This window comes from Hydractinia symbiolongicarpus, chromosome 6, assembly GCF_029227915.1.
Source record: "Hydractinia symbiolongicarpus strain clone_291-10 chromosome 6, HSymV2.1, whole genome shotgun sequence".
NCBI classification, from domain to species: domain Eukaryota; kingdom Metazoa; phylum Cnidaria; class Hydrozoa; order Anthoathecata; family Hydractiniidae; genus Hydractinia; species Hydractinia symbiolongicarpus.
In genome coordinates, this window is record NC_079880.1 from 31,173,581 (window position 1) to 31,192,561 (window position 18,981).

At 33.8% G+C, this 18,981-nt stretch overlaps 1 protein-coding gene across 1 annotated transcript; it reads right to left on the minus strand.

The window, feature by feature from the left end:
• Positions 1-4,209: 4,209 nt before the first annotated feature.
• Positions 4,210-18,601, minus strand: LOC130648302 (protocadherin Fat 4-like). Its single transcript, XM_057454341.1, has 9 exons — positions 17,588-18,601; positions 8,569-8,725; positions 7,108-7,346; positions 6,756-6,911; positions 6,424-6,624; positions 5,899-6,103; positions 5,322-5,608; positions 5,040-5,171; positions 4,210-4,943 (listed from the first exon to the last, which is right to left on the minus strand). The coding sequence occupies exons 2-9, from the start codon at positions 8,633-8,635 to the stop codon at positions 4,764-4,766; spliced, it is 1,467 nt and encodes a 488-aa protein (XP_057310324.1). The 5' UTR covers positions 8,636-8,725; positions 17,588-18,601; the 3' UTR covers positions 4,210-4,763.
• Positions 18,602-18,981: the final 380 nt, after the last annotated feature.

Here is an 18,981-nt window from a genome sequence, read left to right on the forward strand (position 1 = left end):
ATACCAGTAGATTTTCGCATGGACCGCATAAATCACATCCGAGCAGCAACCAAGGTTTTCGAGGTATTGTTATCATATCCAATGGAGTATGGGGTGTCAGGGGTTTAGTGAATTGACAGGAATGGCATGTGTTGACGAATTCCTCAGCTTCCTTGGACATGCCTGGCCACCAAACTTTGGAGCGATGTCGTTGTTTTGTGCGAAAATACTTTTGTGTTCCTCGTGTGCTAACTGAAGAACTCTGGTACGCAGCTTTTTAGGGACGACCACTCGGTCTTTGAACATGACGACATCATATTTGACAGGTGTGGTTTCTATGGAGCAGCTTGCTTGAATTTGCCTTTGAAAGAACCGGTGATGATGCAATCTTTCAATTCATTAAGTCGTTTGTCCTCTTTAGAAGCTATTTTAAATTCGGACTTGGAGATTGCAACTGGTTGAGTGCTTTCTAGCATAGCGTAGACATAGGACTCGACTCTGCTATCGTCCTTATGGTCATGGGGTAATGGATTTGAACGTGATAGGAAATCCGATGCGTTGTCGTCGCCTGGTTGGTATTGAACGTCAAATGAAAATGGTGTTAGGTACATCATCCATCTTTCGATACGGGGTGGTGGTTTAACATTAATGGGGAAGACGGGCACTAGCGGTTTATGGTCCGTAAAAACAGTGAACTTCATGCCGTACAGATATATCTTGAAACGATGGATTGCGAAAAAGATTCCCAGACACTCTCTTTCGATTTGGCTATATCGATTCTCCACTGGTGTAAGTGAGCGACTCGCGTAACTAACCGGCCTCAATGTTCCATCCGGTTGCCTTTGAGATATGAGTGCGCCTAATCCCGTTGGTGATGCATCAGCTATGACGTGGGTTTCTACGTGTGGATTGAAATGTGCTAGTGTGTTTGCGGATATGAGTGGACGCTTGAGGGTGCTGAATACTACTTAATGCTCTGTTTTGCATTTCCATTCGGCATCTTTCTTGGTCAATTCTCGAAGGGGTTCTGTAATGGTAGCTAGATTTGGTATGAAGCTAGCACAATATGTGACCATTCATGAGCGTACTTCCTTTGGATTTGTTGGCTGCTTTAAGGAGTTTATAGTCTCTACTTTGACTAGGTCGGGGGATATACCATATACGTGAGTTCGTTCCTGAAGAAGTTACATTTCTTTAAGTTGATGGTGAGATTATGTTCCCTGAGGCGCTTTAATACTTCGAGCCTGTTGAACATTTCGTCTTCATCTTCAGCACCTATGATAATGCCGTCAGACACATTACACACTCTGTGCATTCCTTTTAGCACCCGCCCGATCTCGCGCTGGTAGATTTCAGTTGCGGCACTGATTCCATAGATGAGCCGTGTATAGCATAATATGCCATCTCTAGTAACAAAAGTAGTGAGATCTCTGGATTCCTCATCTAATGTAACTTGGTGGTAGCCTTAGTTGAGGTCTAGTTGGCAGAATATCTTGCGGTTGTTGAATCCATGCCGAAATTCTTTAAAGGTGGGGATCTGGTACGGTTCCCTGATGATTGCTGTATTCGACTTGCGCATATCAACACACAGGCGTAAGTCACCAGGAGGCTTTCGGACAACTTTAAGTGGAATGACCCATGCTGGTTGTTCTCAAAGACACCCAATTGCAACAATCTCTTGATCTCTTCATCAACTTTCTGCTGTAAGAGAATTGGTAGCCTGCGAGGTGGTTGCGCAGCAGGTGTCACGGTTTCATCAATTTGTACCTTGACTTTTACGTCTTCAGTTGGCCTAGTCCTTCGATTATGTCGCAGTATTTGTCAATGAGACCTTGCAGACGATTCTGACGTTCACCACTTGCGTCAGCGATAGCATTGATTTTTTCGTAGGGTTTTTCTTTCGGCGAGCCGAATCTCAGTAGGTTTAGGGCGATCGCAGCTTCACGGCTTAGGATAGGAACGTCTTGGGTTTCCATCACCAACACAGTGGTACGGGTGGAATATTGCCGGGACTTGAGGGTGATGTCGAAACAGCCTTTCACATCTAATGGTTCAGGGGAATTATAGCAGAACACTTTCTTTGTATATGGTCTGAGTTGAGGTGGTGGTTGTATGGCTTTCAGTTGCGATTCACAGACTATGGTTACGGTACTGGCACTGTCGATCAAGAATTTCACAATAATCTGGCCTATTGTGATAGGTATTAATGCTTTCTGATCACGTTTCTGGATAGCAAAGCAGTATTTATCATCTGGGCTAGAAAATGACTCTGATGCAGTTACGTATCCCACTGCCGCAGTCCTCTGGTCAGTCTCGACGTATCTGACGGTAGCTTTGGATTGGCAAACTTTAGCAAAATGACCAACAATTCCACATTTGTTGCAGGTTTTTTCTCTGGTGGCCTCGCATTTGTTTGCCATATGGTAACTGCTGCCGCAACGGTAGCATACTCGGGACATTGGTGTTTGTTGTTGGCGGCTTGGTCCGGCGTGGGCGGTAGTTGAGGGCGGACGACTGATTCCCGACTTTCGCATTTTCATTTTACCGAAGTCGAGTTTGTTCAGTTCTTCATCGTCGTCCGAGTAAGTCTTTTCGGCTGCCGGCGATTTTGCTTTCTCATATTGTTTAGCATGTCGATCGGCGATCTCAATGGCTTGGGCGATGCCAAGTAACTTGTCCAGATTGGGTTTTGGTTCCCTCAGCAATCACTTGCGTAATTTTGCCGAACGGCATTTTTCAATGACTTGATCCACGATCTCTTCGTCCTTGTTGTGGAATTCACATGTTTTTGCTAACGAACGCAACTTAGCGACGTAAGTCTCAATGTTTTCGTCCTCTTTTTGGGCGCATGTACGAAACACGTGTCTTTCGAAATGTTTGTTTTGCTTGAGTTTAAAATATGCATGAAGTGGAACAAGTGCCTCATCAAAACTTTCCCCAGTGTTTAAAAGGGTGTCGAAAACTTTTTGCACGCTTTCCCCCGAGCAATGTAGTAGTAATGCTCTTTTTAGATTATGACATGTCACGCCTGCAGCAGCAATGTATGTCTTGAAACCGTATACCCAATTTGTCCATCGAGAACCAAGGCTGTTTGGATCACCTTTCGCATTGAAACACGTGGGTGCAGAAGTTCCTAATATGTTCGCCATTTTAAACACTTGAACACTTGTAAACACTTAAATAAAAAATGTATAATCAACGTAGGTATCTTTGATACTCGCAGCGCCAGTTGTAATATCCCTAATTAAGTATGAAAATCTTGGGAAAATCAAAATACGTGTGTACTGTAAGACGCCATCTTTCTAAAACTAACTAGGTCGCACGCGTACGCGCTATTCTACCGAACAACGGCGGAGCATGTCGGATGTCTATGTGAGCATGTCAGATGTCTATATCTCTTCGGAATATCACAATACGCCCCGTAGTTGTGGCTTAAGGTCCCTAATATCAAACTCACTGCGTTGGTAAAAACATATATTAATCATCACATAGCAATCAAGTCTACATTGCGTGCTGCCATTTAAATCCACACGTATCACAACGTATGCCGATTTTTATTATTATTATTATCAAGTAACATTTGTAAAAAAAAATTGTTCTTACTGTAACTGTTTTAATAAAGTTAATAAACCATAGACAGGACTAGCAGCATCACTTCATCACGTTTTGTAGAAGCTAAACGCTGGTATAAGAAGCAAAGAATTAGAAGAGAAACAACAGAAGCCTTTTTCCGTGTGACACGAATAATTCTTTGTAAGAAAGTGACCAAGAAATTGGACTGGGGTATCGAGTCAAATTAAAATACGCTAATGTTTGTCCCTACAAGCGCTTTACTCGCATTCCGAGACTGCGCTTTATGCAAGACGGTAACAAATTCTTTTCTGAAATCTCAAAATGTTTTCTTTAATTTTGTCAAAATTGAAAATTCGCTTTTTGTCAAAATTAAAAATTTGAACAGAGTTTCGGTACTCTTACAGGGACTAGTCGTTAGCTCATGGAATTATCATGCGAAGGAAATTCGCCGTCAAAACAAGGTGGATAGTAATATATTGCATTTGCTATTACGTATGTCCATAACACGACTGTTTTGTTGTGCACAAACAGAAAACGGGTATTAATATTATTATAGAGATACAAGTAAAAACCACAAGCTGAAATGGTAAGAGGTTATAAACACAACTACTTTGGTACAGTCGGAATGTTCAAACAACGAGATAAAAACACATTGACGTTTGAGAGTGTATATACATTTTAAGTTACATCATAATTTCTATAAAACCTCTTTTCTTTTTACAATTTAGTTGAATATTATATTATAGAATATGGTTTCCACAAATTATCTTTGGTCTTTTTGTCAAATTAGTTCGAATCAAAAACTGTCTGGTAAAAGCAATTAATTTGATATCAGTTTCGTTGCATATGGACTGTAAATTAAAATTTCGTTGTTTCATTACGGAATAAACAAAATTTGCAATAAAAAGATTACGAGATACTGCACAAGCAAAACAAGTGTCTCTAATTTTTCATTGTCAGCCGACAGATGGGAAACCTGCCCGTCAATAGTCTGTCGGACTCACACTAAAATTAAATTCATTATTCATTAAACCATTATCAACAAGTGACACAGTGTAAGCTTGTTTATTTCTGGTTACCATATTATCACCATTGGCACGTCTTTTACACCTAATGTACGATCGTGCAATATTCAATACATGCTACCAATGCAAACCTCCAATCTCTCTTCAGTTGCAACTTCTAAATTGCCTAATAATTTATTCCACTTATCACATAGGAAAAAGAGCACACAAGGCCGACAAAGCAACAATAAATATATTCCCTGTATATGCAGATGATAGGGAGTTGTCTGCTCTAAACGCAGGTGCGCTGGGCGAAGGAACAATTTGCACTGTTACTCTTGCTATTGCGTTGTAACCCTCCTTTGTATTTTTTTCTCTTGCAGATACCTAAAACGTTAAACACAAGAATTATTTGATATTTGTTAAATTTAAAATGCTATAAGGTACTGAAGCATTTTCAATCTAGAGAATAACGACACTTACAAAAATTATGATTTTATTTGAAGTTATGTTTGTCAGGTCATTTCGTAGCACTAAAACTCCAGAGTCTGACAAAATGTTGAAGTATTTGTCGTCGTCATATCTTAGTGAATAGATTATTTCGTTATTCTTCACCTAAAATGGAGAAAATTTCGACACGGTGCTTAGAAAAGGGAATAACGTGTTTGTGAACTTCTGTCTGGTGTTTAATTCCAAATTGTCGATAAAGAAAGTAACAAAAATTAGTGAATTTGATAGGTCATTCGTTGCGACAACATGTCTTACCGTAGCATCTTCGTCCGTAGCCTTTATTGATTTTGTTAAAATTGTACCAGCATTGAGGTTTTGCTTTTCAACCTTTACCAAATAACTTTCCTTGTCAAATTTCGGTTTGTTATCATTTTCATCAAGAAAAGTAATTTTGAACTTAATGGTTGCGCTCGATTCCGGTTGTGGTACTTCATATGCTGTTATGTTAAGTTCAATGTTAACGTAAGATTCCCGGTCGATTTCTCCTTCCACAGTGATAACCCCTGTCCTGTTATTAATGTGAAATAAACCGTATGGATCTCCTAGATGAAAAAAAAACATATAAACTTATCGTTTTTATACAACAAAACACGCTGCCATGGAATTAATTTCTGTTCCTTTCAGTTTCAATTTGATCCACAAAAACCATTTTACTTCACATGGTCCTGCCTTTTTCCTACAAGAATGTGGCTGCATGTACAAAAATACGTAAAGTTCAGTAAACTTTTGTAAATATTGGATGGAAAGTCCATCAATTCGTTATTGTTAAAAAATATCGTCAAGCTAAAACGTTTTACTTACTTAAAAAATAGTGGCCACTTTTTCTACTCACCGGCTGTAATTGCGTAATTGATTTCATTATTAACGCCTTTGTCCCCGTCTTTGGCTTCCACCTTGCAAATTCTCTCTCCCTTCGGTACGTTTTCTTTGACATCCTTCTGACAAGAATGTGCAAGAAAATATGGCCGAGTGTCACCAACATCGGCCACATTTATGATAACTTGTGTTTCTCCCGATAGTTCAGGAATTCCTTCATCCTAAAACGTGAAAAATATTTTTGTGTAACTTTGTTGTCGTTACTTTGGTGAGAATTTTATCGTTCACCCAGTCGTTGGGGATATTAATTTATTTGGTTGTTCTGAGATAGTGGTAAATAAAAACTACGCGGAGATTAAACCACGGAACAAACGTTGGATATTATTTGTCCAATGATTAAACAAAAAAAGTTTCCCGTGGAGCAGATACTTTAAAACGTTAAGTCAGAAAAAAATAAACTAGAAATACATCTTCTTATGTTTCAAAATTTGTTGATAAACATCATAAATTAAACTCCTTAGTAGGAAAACGTCATTATTACCTTGGCAACGACAAATAAGTCGTATCGTGATTTGTTTTCATAATCTAAACCTTTAGCAACTGTGATAGTGCCCGAATTCTGATCCAATTGAAAATGGCCATGATCAGTCCCTTCTTTGAAGAAATAAAGAACATCTTTGTTATAAGCATCATCTAGGTCTGTGGCAAGCACTTTTAATATTTTACTTCCAACGTCCACGTTCTAGAAAATTCAAAAGATTCCTTTCTATGTTATTTTGGTTTCATTCTTTTAGGTTTGGCGATATAAACGTTAAAAAAAACGCAACCCGAATTATCATAATACAACTTTCTTTCAATATCTCCACTTCTTACCTCAGGGATATCTGCGTGATATGTAGTTTTGTTAAACACAGGTCTGTTGTCGTTTTGATCTGAAATACGAAGCTCCACATTCAGACTAGCCTCGCGATTTATCCCGCTTTCAAAATTATCTGATGCAAACACCTTGAACCGATACGAACTCTTTTTCTACATGATAAGCAATTAAGGTTATTTGAGAGTGACTTTAGAGCAAAGAAAAAGTGTGAGATGAAGAGAGAGAGAGAGAGAGAGAGAGAGAGAGAGAGAGAGAGAGAGAGAGAGAGAGAGAGAGAGAGAGAGAGAGAGAGAGAGAGAGAGAGAGAGAGAGAGAGAGAGAGAGAGAGCGAGAGCCTGCTGTACATACCTCTCGGTCTGGCGAGATTTTTAATTTCAATTCTCCGCTACTTTCATTTATGGTGCAGATTTCTGAGCCCACTCCAGAATCAATACGATAACTTAGTATATCATTTTCATCGTCTGTTACACAATTGCTAATGTCTGTAAGTAGAAATCCTGGTCTTGTGTTTTCTTCAACATATAGTCTCAGTGGAGAGCAGTCTCTATAAAATCTTGGTTTTAAGTTTTGTGGAGCAGAATATTTTCCTAAAAGTTAAATTGTGTTTAAAAATAACACAAAACTTACCAAATTTTCCTTCAAACGTAAAAACTATCCAGGCTTAACCCGAATTTTTTTGACATTTGTGTCACCCGAAGGTTGAATTAACGTTAAAATTAAATTTTTCGGTTACTTAAGGTATGTCATTTATTTAAGAAAAAGTTATATTTAGACACACACAAGATATAAAATCTGACAATATTAAAGATCAAATCAATACTGATTAAGGATATGATAATAACTGCTGGAGTTTAATTTAATAGTTCTTCCTCAGGTATGTGCAGTATTGTACTTTCAAGGGCTTTCTTTATGCCATTTTTTAAGTTGCTTTGAAACTACAAAACTATAAAAATAATAGTTGAAATAATAAAAAGGACAAAAAAGGAAGTTTATTACAACAAAAGAAAAGCGATTCTTTACAGCTGGGAAAGTTTTTAATTTTGGTTTTACGATTTTCTTTATTTCTAGCTTTTTTCTCCAAATAAAAAATACAACCAAACAAACAATTTAAAAAATTTAATTTCCAGAGTTTAAGCAAAAATATTTTGATTTATTTTAATGGTGAGGAAAAATAAGTTGTCGTATTTCATAAACATCAATATCACATATCAATATCACAGTGCACTTTTAATAACCCTTTCCAAATTTAGTAATTTTTGTGAACAAGAGACATTAAAAATTTGATCGATTATATCAAATGAAATATTATGACATTTAAATGATCATCATCTAATTTTTCTCCAAAAATATATGTCCCTAATTAATCACTTTAATTACTTCAATTTCACTTGATTTTGGGTGCAGTCAAGTATGCTAAAACCTGAAAACATTTCGAGGTATTTAACTGCTGGGATGAGCGGAGGATTGACAAATGTATTGCAAACTAAAAAATAAAATAAAAACCATAAATATTTTGAGGAAAAACCTTTGCAGTTATTTTATCCAGATGACATGCCAGTGCAAGGTATTTTTTTTTATTATTCTCTTCTCAGATATCATAATACGCTGTTTCAATTCAATCGCAGATATTGTCTGGATGTTTAAACAGATTGGAACGCTTGATTTATATCAATAAAGTAATTAATGAGGGTTCATATAAACGCAGGGATACCAAAAATTAAAAAAATAACAACCGAGGGAAGGGGACGAAATTTCGTTACTCTGCAGTAGAAACAAAATAATGATACATTTAATATGAAAAGGGCTTACCCATTGACTGACTAGCTACGCCTGCATTCATTAGAAACAAAATGGCAGCCATAGTTTTAAACATCATTGTGATAGGTTGTATTTAAACTTTAAAATCTTCTCGATAATCTTTGGATTACAAACTTGTCAACGAATATTGCTCTAGTGTTTAATAAACCTAAAAGAACATGATATTTAGTAATAACTAATCCATTTACACTTCACGTCAACCTTAATTTAACTAATCCTCAGACATGCAATTTCAAACGATAAACAATTATATTGCTGTGATTGTACACTCATCGGAGACTCAAATCAATTTATCAACATGTTTTCAATAACCCATGTTATCTAGAGAATCAATCAGAACTTGTCATGTCAAAATAAATTCATCATGCTTGAAGCTATCTTTTACAGTTTTTCCTACATCTCATTGTGGCCACCATAATGTCACTGACTTCGAGAGGTTTCATAATCTTTTTTAAATATAGCGATCAATGCTCTATTTTAATGACAAACTTTACGTTAAAGTGCACATTATAAGTCTTTTTTCTTCTATTCAAAGGTGTTTTAAAATACTGTGCAATTACGTCAATGCAAATTGGGAGGATACCGCTTGCCGATTTGTATGGAAATAGTTATTTTTCGTTGAATAATATCCGAAGGTATTTGTCTTTTTAGAGCATTAATATTAGAAATATTTGCTTTGTTTCTCTATTGCCTTTCATGCGACAATTCCTATTGATAAAAAATACTTCACTTCCTTCTAAAAAATATTTTCCTGCTTCTGTGCATACCTATATATGATCTCTTGTCGATAACAACAAAAAATGCTCGCTCTTTTTGTGTTCTTTTAAAACTGCGCTTCCCTTTTCTTTCAGGGAGGTAAAAAAAATGTCTTATTATAACGCTTCTTTCGCAATCTCCGTCTTTTATGTGAACTCTGTTTAGCAATATCCCAACGCCCTTGGTTAGTAATATTAGAACAACTTCCTAACTGACAATTACAAAGACAGTGTGTTTAAAAGTAGTTGGTATTATTTTGATAGGCACTGCATTTTTTAAAAAATTCCGTTGTTTTATGCTACTGATTGTCACGAGTCAACGTATTGTCAAAAGCTAAAAACACCACTTAACCGCTCACTGTTTTTATGTTTTAAGACCTCCTAATACCCAGGCTACTTTTAACGTTTTAAGAAATAAGTTAATGAATTCACTACACGTTATCAGAGAATTTATTTGTGAAAGTGTAATTTCATGTACGATTGGATTTTCTCTGTTAAAAAAAAAAAGTTTTTTTAATGCATTTTCTCACAGCGAAAAAGTTCATGAAACAGTAAAATTGATTATTTCAACAGGACTTTTTTCATATCTAATTTCTACTGACGCCATTCCAAGAAAAGGGCAAAATAATTAAATGTCAATTTTGTCGCACTCTAACCATTCAATTTTGTATTAGTTTTGGAAATCAAATACTATGTTGGTGATATTAATATCATAGTTAATTTCCTATCATATTTGAAATATCTCCCATGCAACAACAACAACAACAACAACAACAACAACAACAATAACAACAAGAAAGACAAAAAGTATTAAGACTAAGGTTAAGGTATATTTATGTAGAAGTATTCATGTTTTTTTCCTCTTAATCCGGATACTAATTACTTAAAACGGTTCAATCAATATGTAATTAAAATACCTGTTATTATTCTCTAAAAGACAGGCCTCAAGTTCATGGGAAAATCCAGCACACACTGAAAAGGTCGTTATTTTTTTATTCTATTTAGTATCGTCTAAGTATTATGAATCGTATTAAGATCACAATACCTCTACACGAGTTTCAATTTGAACAAACGGACGAGCAGATTAAAACTGTTCAGCTGTATAAATACTTCTTTTCAATGAAGTTAAGACATGTTAGAGTTAAAAATAAACTAATGTAAGCTCTACATAAGAAAAAAATTATTTTCTTTCCTTTTATTTAAGTTGATCGGAGATACATTGTTCACCTGTTAACTTTAAGAAAATATTTAAGAAATGCAAGATTTTAACTACCTGTCTTCTTCTTCTTTTCTTGCTGAATCCTTTTTTATTTTTGACTACAATGTTAGTGTTTTATATAAAAATTTGGTGTGGGGGTGTGAGTGCGACAAAAAGTTATCTTGCCTTACATATCAACTTCGCATTTGTTTGCAGCCGGAAAATAATTAAAACAGCGTAAATTTGTGGGGACGACCACGCTCTGAATCTAATTAGGAAAAATGGAAGTTTTGTTACTCATCTGTCTGTCTTATGTCTTTATTTATTCGCCTGCGAAAGTCTATTTATTTTAATTTCTAACTAAAACTTGTTGTTAAGAAACCGAACGCTAGAAACTCAAATAAATATAGCTACTCTAATATTAAAAAATTCTAAAATTTTATTACTAATGCAGACACGTGTTTAGTGACGGTGTTTGATGCGAGAAATTTCCAAGTTCGAGCCATTCATTTTTTCAAGAGCTTGAGATTATGCATTGCCTTAATGTGGCACTCTTTGCTACGCGTGGTTGGATGCGCGCAAATGTTAACTAAAAAGATAATGGCGCCTTCAAGTTTAATAATTCTTATAGAAGTATCCAAAGAAGAAACTTTCGGTACTCTAAAATCATGAAACAAAAATGCTTTCCTTGGGTTGGGTTATTTCGCTAAATCACGTCAACATTTCAGTTTTTACACTAGAAAAAAACAAAAACAAAAAAAAACAACGTCTCTGTACATTTTTGAGAGCTTTAATGAACACTATAGAATAACGTTTGTATTTATTTGCCTGGTAAAGTTGACCTTCTGTAATGTTCTTAAAATTTCACTGTCTATTACTGGTTTCCTACAAAACATGTAAATAAATAAATACATGTTATAACAGTTATTCGTTAGTTAATTAATTGGTGAATTAATTTTGTGAGCTAAGCAGGATCCCGACTTAGCTTAAGCGGCGATCCTAGCGTTTTTTTTCTTTATAAAAGCACATTGTGTCGAATTAAACGAGACAAGTTTCTGCATATTTCATTTGAAAAAAAAGCACCCCCACAAACCCTTTTTTATATAAAGGTAGGACAATAGCATCCCAGCAAACGTCCTCTCCCGCCTTCCATACAAACAACCCTTAAAAATACCAAATTTCTAACCATGCTGGTCATTATTCTTATTTCTCTATTGTACTAAACAATAATAAACATATTGTTTTAACTCGAAATTTTCCTCTGATATTACTATATAAAACATATTCTTATAAAAGAAAAAGCGTGTAATTAAATGGCGTTTTAGACAGAAATAAACTGAATTCGTTTTCGTTACTTTCAAAAAATTATTTATGTACATGTATCTGGGAGATACGCTTTCCTTCTAAGTTAGATAAATATCTCTTCTATATATTTAGGCAGCAGCAAGGGCCTATTTCTTAAAGGATTAGGTTTAAGAACAAAATAATGAATAGTTTTTTATTTTTACTAATATACATTCTGTTTTCAGAATAAGATTTTACACTTTTAAACACAAAAATGGATTGTTAAGATCTAGCTACTCGTATATGGATGGGAAGAGCAATTTTTAGGTGGTGAAAGAGGGAGCAAAAATATAATAGGAAATAAAATTAATGGAATTAGGGTAACTGCAACAACATAAGTTTTTCCCAATCTTGCAAAATCTTTATTCCGTTCCTGAAATTTGACTATATATTTCATACTTTTGTTAAAATATATCTACTTTTGCTTTCAAACGAGCACAATACGAACAGTCAAGGATAAAAGTGTATCAAAAAACCATCCAGCCTCAACTAGAATCGCGACGTTCTTATAAAAAAGCAGTTTTGAGTGTCCATATTCTTAAAAATTTTGCATTGTAAGCATTTTGGTGATTGCCGGATTCTTTAAAGGAATGCAGTTACAATAAACCTAATTAAAAAACTCACACATTTACATTCATGGTAACTAAATTTTCGTTAATAGTGATGTGTTTCTATAGATACCTAAACATAATAATGGCATTGTTGTTTGATCGTGCAATTATTATTACTTTTGTTCAAAAAATGTCAACGTTACTAATGAATGATGAAAAACACGTCGCAAAAATAATAAGTGTTTTTGTGTTTTCTTTGTTCGTTTTTATAACCATTTTTTAGGTATCGCAGCAAAGTAGACAAGGTCAGTTTAGTAATGAAAAACTGGAATCGTTTTATTTTACGATCGGTCTAGCACGTGGCTTATTACCATGGAAACGTATGACATTTAGCTTTACTGTCGCTATGACTGAGTATGTATCATAAAAAATACTACGTTGTCAACATGGTATGCTACGTTGTCAACATGGTACAGCTATGTGTCAGCAAATAAGACTTAGCAGAGAAATGCTGAATAAGTTTGAACAGTAGGTATAGATATATTTTTATTATCTTTGCTTTGTCATTTTTTTATTTTTAATTAACAATATACTCCATATATATTTATACTACTTTTTGATATGTTTTATACTACTACTGATAAATATTCAACCCAATAAATGCTAATAATGTATTTTTTAAATTTGTTTTCCGTTTTTTGTTGCGTTGTTTCTTTTGCAATATGAAAGAAAAGTAGAACTGTGACACAACTATACCTGCCACTTCAAATGAGAAAAAAGGTGTCTTTAAATTTGTCTTTTATGACCCCTATGACATCTAGGCCTAAGAAAAAAAAACTTTCAGAACATTTTCGTATTTTACGAAAAGTTAGGCCGACAAAAATGTTTTTTGAACCCGTTATTTTTCTTTTTAAATTAATAAAGTGAGAATTATGAAAATTTAGAATGTTTTTTTTAAATCTCTGTTGAGCAAAAAGTTTTGAGGTCATACTTAAGTTTGGATTCCATATAGCGGAAAAGTGCAACATACTTGTACGAAAAATGGATTAGGTTTTCGAGAAAAACTTTGCAGTGGGAAAAGTTTGTTCCCCCGCCAAGAATCAATTAATTGTTTGTCAAAAACAATCATGTCGTCACATCTTGATAATGTTTAAAAATTTAAATATGGAGTAAATTATCATTTTTATAAGCATCCACTACAACAACAACCATTGGTTATCCATAAAACTTGAATTAATATACATTTGGTTGTATTTTGAGACAGGACATCGAATACGATGAAAAGAGTACTATGACAAAAATATTTTTTTTTAATTTAAATGACAAGATAAATTCCTCTATGTTGATTAAAATTTCGCCCTAAATATTTTAAAACGATACGAGGAAGCAAGTTAAGTATACAAAAGGGGGAAAGAAGAAAATTCGAAACAGGTGTTCCAACTTCCACATTTTACAGCAATGTTCAGTTGCTAAGATTTTTTTCTTGTTTTATTATAATGCCTATAGATTGAAAAATACTGCCTAATTTTACACGTCATCAAAGTTTTAAATGACGCAACATCTACTTTAAAATTTCGTAATTCTTCTTGGGTCAAGAAAAGGGAGGAAATCTCCTTCTTAGCTACTGGGTTAAATACTTATATGAACTTTCGCACAAATATATTTGAAACTTTTTGCCACAAAAAAAGGAATTTTCATAGTTGTCATAGCAACGGAAAACTTTAATTGGATTATACAGTAAAAATTTTGGTTCTGTTTTTAACTGTTTTTAATGTAAATAATATGATTTATGCACACAGGACCGTGGACCTAGGAAAAGAAATGTACGGCCATATTTCAGGACCTAGCTGGTAGGGTTTCACGTGTTGAAAAAAATGTTTAAAAATTCACCTTTCAGAATAATAAAGCTTAAAATTTTCTGTCTTGTTTCATGCAACTTTAAATGAGCCTAAATTGTTTATTTGTAAGCATTGAGCTAGAGTTCTTGTTACTTTTATTTCCAATAAATTTACAAAATTAAAATTAAACTTTATTTTGTTGTGATTTAGTAATTAGCTACATTTTATTAAAATTAATGACTTTGATATTTATTAAAATATTTGTTGTTACTATGGCATTGTAGTTACGTTATAACTGGTCCGGTACCCTGGTTTTGTTGTTTCATAAATAGCTTCATACAAACAAATAAACAAACAAACAAATAAACAAACAAACAAGCGAACAACTATAACAAAAATAATAGTTTACTCACATATAAACTCTTCAACAACGACATCACATACATTTGCATTTGATGCGTTAAATTAATATATTTTCTATACATTTTTTATGAAAACGGATGTACAAAAAAATCGAACCGGAAACTACAGACGGAAAATCTGAGTGGCATACCAAAAGAAATTTTTAAAAACAACAGATAAGTTTGACAGTCTGTAACAGAAAATCGTGGCATAAATGCAATTACAAAACTATTTCAGCAACGCTGACTGATAGTGCGAACGATATAAGATTTGAAAAGAGAAATAAGAAATTATAAAGATGCAATTCAACAAGGAAAAATGCGCAGTTAGTTTCGGTGTACTTTCGTTGCTCCACCCAATAAACAATTTTTGAAACAAACAATTTTATCAGCAACATTAAATTGTTTCCTCATTAAAAAACAACAACATTTGCTCCATGAATGCATTAATGAGCTTAACTAATTGTTGTTAGAAAGATACCGGAGTGGGTTTTATATGAGATAATTTTTGGACAGGACAGTGAAATGTCGAAAAGTTATGAAATAAGTCAACTTCGTCCGTAGGACACTTCTACGCCTCTGTTCTTTCGAAATACTTTAAGCGTAAAAAAGCTCAGGTGGCGAGGTTGGAATTAAGTTTGTTTTGATTTTTTTTTAAATTTAATATTTTTGACAACTCTTTTATTATTTCGTATGGTGCTAGCGGAAAGTTATGCCAGGCTCAAGGCTGTTTAGAACCAAGGATGTAAAATAACCTTGTCCTTGAATTGTGCTAAACAATAACTTTATATTTTCCCGACAACCAAACACAATAATGTCAGATTAAAGTGAGACAAAATGAAATGGTTCTCGATTAATGAACTAAAGGTGATAGTAGTCGAATACTACATTTCCACACCAACGAAAAAAGCAAAAACTATGTGAAAACATGTATGTTTCTGTAAAAACAGATTTCTTGCCATTAAGAAAATTTGAAGTTATTTTAAAGATAACGCTACAAAGTATCAAGCGTGTTTAGCAAAATAACGGACTGGGAGAAAAGTGCAGAGTTAAACGGGTTGGTCAATTCCATAGCATAATAATTGTTTTAGAAATCGCTCAGTAGATCCTTATTTCCTGGAGATTAAAATTAAAATAGAAAATTAAAAAGCTAGATGCATCCACTTAGGGAACAAATGCCACTTGTACAATCCATCATACACTGGTTTCAATAACGGATTCATCCTTAATAACTTAGCTGCTAGGATGGGAGAGGCAACCCTTTTACTTATTTAACCATACAAGAAATTAGCAAATTCAAATGAAAAGATTTCATGTGGCGGAAAGCAGTCAACTAATTTTTCTCGAATTGTTCCCTTACTTAGAATGAGAGGGACATGAGCACCTTAAAGGAGAGGCGAACTGCGCTGCGGCACGGCTACTGAATAAAAGTTTATAATAATAAGTGTTGATTTTAAAGACCAGACTGATTGGCTTACTCGCCTGCTCCACAAACTATAACTATAAACCATACATTATTTTGTTTACATTTTTGTGAGTGCTGAATTTCTTATAATTGAGTATTTTTACGCATTTGTCAAACGGGTGGCTAAATTAAAAAACAATGGCATATATTTCTCTTTTTTGTGATGGTCATGGGGTCAATGTACACAAAGTGATTTAATAAGAAAAAGTTGAAGATCAAAATGGCAAAAATGTTGAACAACATGTAAAGAACATATTTTTATTATTTTGTACTACTTAACTTGCCAATAAAATAGCGAGTAAAGATAAAGAGAGTAAAAAAACAAGGAAGAAAGATGAAGCCACTATATTGCACGTTTGGTTTGTTATTGAAGGTTTCCGGTCTGTATATTTATTCAAATTTGGCGCCATCTCATGATAACAAACTTTATCGTTCGAAGTTGGTAGTATGTTGTGGAAAAGGGACTCAAAACATGAAAAAAATATTGTTGTTGGTTATGACAGATATTTCTTGTTCAAAGAAGTTTAAACGAAGGTTATAAAGAGCTGTTACTACTATAGTACGCAAAATATCATGGTTATTTCAAGTTAAAGATGTTATTTTTGATGTTTACTAAATAGTACATTTAAAACCTACTTATTTTCACGCCATACAGCAATGGAATTTCTGTAAAAATGTTGTTAGAAAGATATATAGGTAGTTAGTCGTGAAATACAGTTTTTTATTTGGCATTATAGTAGTTATCTTAGCAGATTTTAGGATTTAGAAGTCTATATATATTTTTCTCTCGCCTCAAATTTATTTCCTGGCTGCCACAAAATAGTTTCTTGTTCGCCTCTCCTTTAAATTTCAACAGGTCTGTTATTTCTGCACAATGTTTTTGTAAAAGTGCGTGCTTAAACAGTTATTTTACCGTCTTTTTCAAAATGGACAGAAGTGACTAAATTTTTTCTGGGTGGTTAACATTTTGTCCGACATTTTTTCGTCCGATAAAGGTTCCCATTCATTGTTTGGTAACAGAGATGTTAAATGTTTTAGACATAAATATTGTTATGTTCTCATGTCCACAATGAAGCTGTATCTTTATACAGCTGACAATATTGTACGTAAAACTTACAGACAAATCAAGATCGTTTGTATATAGTTTATTTTAAAAAGACAATATAAAGAGATGACTGTCACTCTGATGTGCGCACGAAAGTTAAAAATAATGGTGATCATAAGTTACAAAAGGTTCTAAAAATATACCTCTTATACCGAGCTACTACTATAAAAAACAAAAAAATGAAAAAACTGCTGGAAGAAACGAAAATGCGGTAAAAGTTGAAATTTGTACAATTTTGTATATTAAGGTTAATTTCGGATTCCATCCAAGAAATAATTGTAGTCATAAACATTACACGCAATAAAGAAAAAATTACACAACAAAAGAAATAAGTATAAGAAAAGTCTGCTTACTTTTTTCTCACTGAAGATATTTGTTTCTTGTTTGAAGCGCATGTAGAAATGACATTCGTTGAAGACGACAAAACAAACATTGTTTACCTTATACTCTTTTGTTTTTATTGTCAAGATGTTTTGCTTTTTGTTTGTTTGTCTCTTGTCTCTGTCTTTTTATTCAAAATATGTAAAGCGCCCCGACGTTTTTTCGGTATTTGTAGTTCATTATCTTCAACCATTCGTTCATATACTATTATACTGAAGAAAATGAAAGGAAATGCTGAACTATAGGTCATTTTGATTTACTGAAAATAAGTCATTTTATCCTCCTTGTCAGTGCTGATATTCGCGAAATCAAACATTCGTGCAGATCCTAGCTGTGAAAAATTGAATGACTGCGGTTTTTAGGCTGCACGAATTAAAAGAAAGTAAAGAATATACAAAACATGCTTGTTAAATAAAAAAGGATTTCTTTAATCAATGTTATAAGTTATAAATTAAAAGAACGTCCCGCTTTCCATTTATTTTATAAAATATAAAATAAAATTAAAAGTTATAGAAAAATTTTGTGTTTAATTTCGCTTTTTAGTTATTTAAGTATCCGCCAAATAACGCTTTACCTGCGCGAATTTTAAGAATATTTAGAAAACAGCTTCTCACACAGTTGGGTTAGTATTTCTTTGCAAGAATTATATATGATGTATGTTTACTTAGAATTAAAAAATAAAAATGCATTGCTTCATGTTCCCTGCAGCTTACAACAAAGCCAATTTCATTCTGTTATAAATTACTTTGCATCACAAAATTTTTCCCACGAGAATACCTGTCCACAAAAACACACCAAATCACGTTATCAGTCGACAAAGGTACCAAAATCAGAAACGACTGGGAAAAAGATCGGAAACGACTAGAATGGGGACATCGCAAAGGGCAAAACTTATTATTCTTGTTGTTATCAAACATGTCTGACCATTTAACCTTTCTTCAAATAAAAGATATAAAATAAAGCTCTCATTTTGAATCATTTTAAAAAGGATGCGTTAGCATTTGCAACAACAAAAGGCTTTATAACTTGTTCAAATATAGACATTTCGCTTCGGCTAAGATACACAAACTAAACCTCAAATGAAACAATTCAGGACACGCTAATGATGTAAAACCTTTTAAACAAATATTGCATTCATTTTAAGACCGCCGTCGCTCTTTTCATCTAACATATCGCACACGCGCCATATTTCGTCATGTGTACTATTGAAATCTCGAGAAGATTAGGACAGTTGTTCTAATCGCGTGCAACTTTTTTTATCCTGCGTTTTAAATCATGGATTAAATGTAATATAAATATGCAGACTAGGTATAACTTTATAATTAAAGTAAGTAAATACATAATCCCTGTATTGCTTTTCAAATTG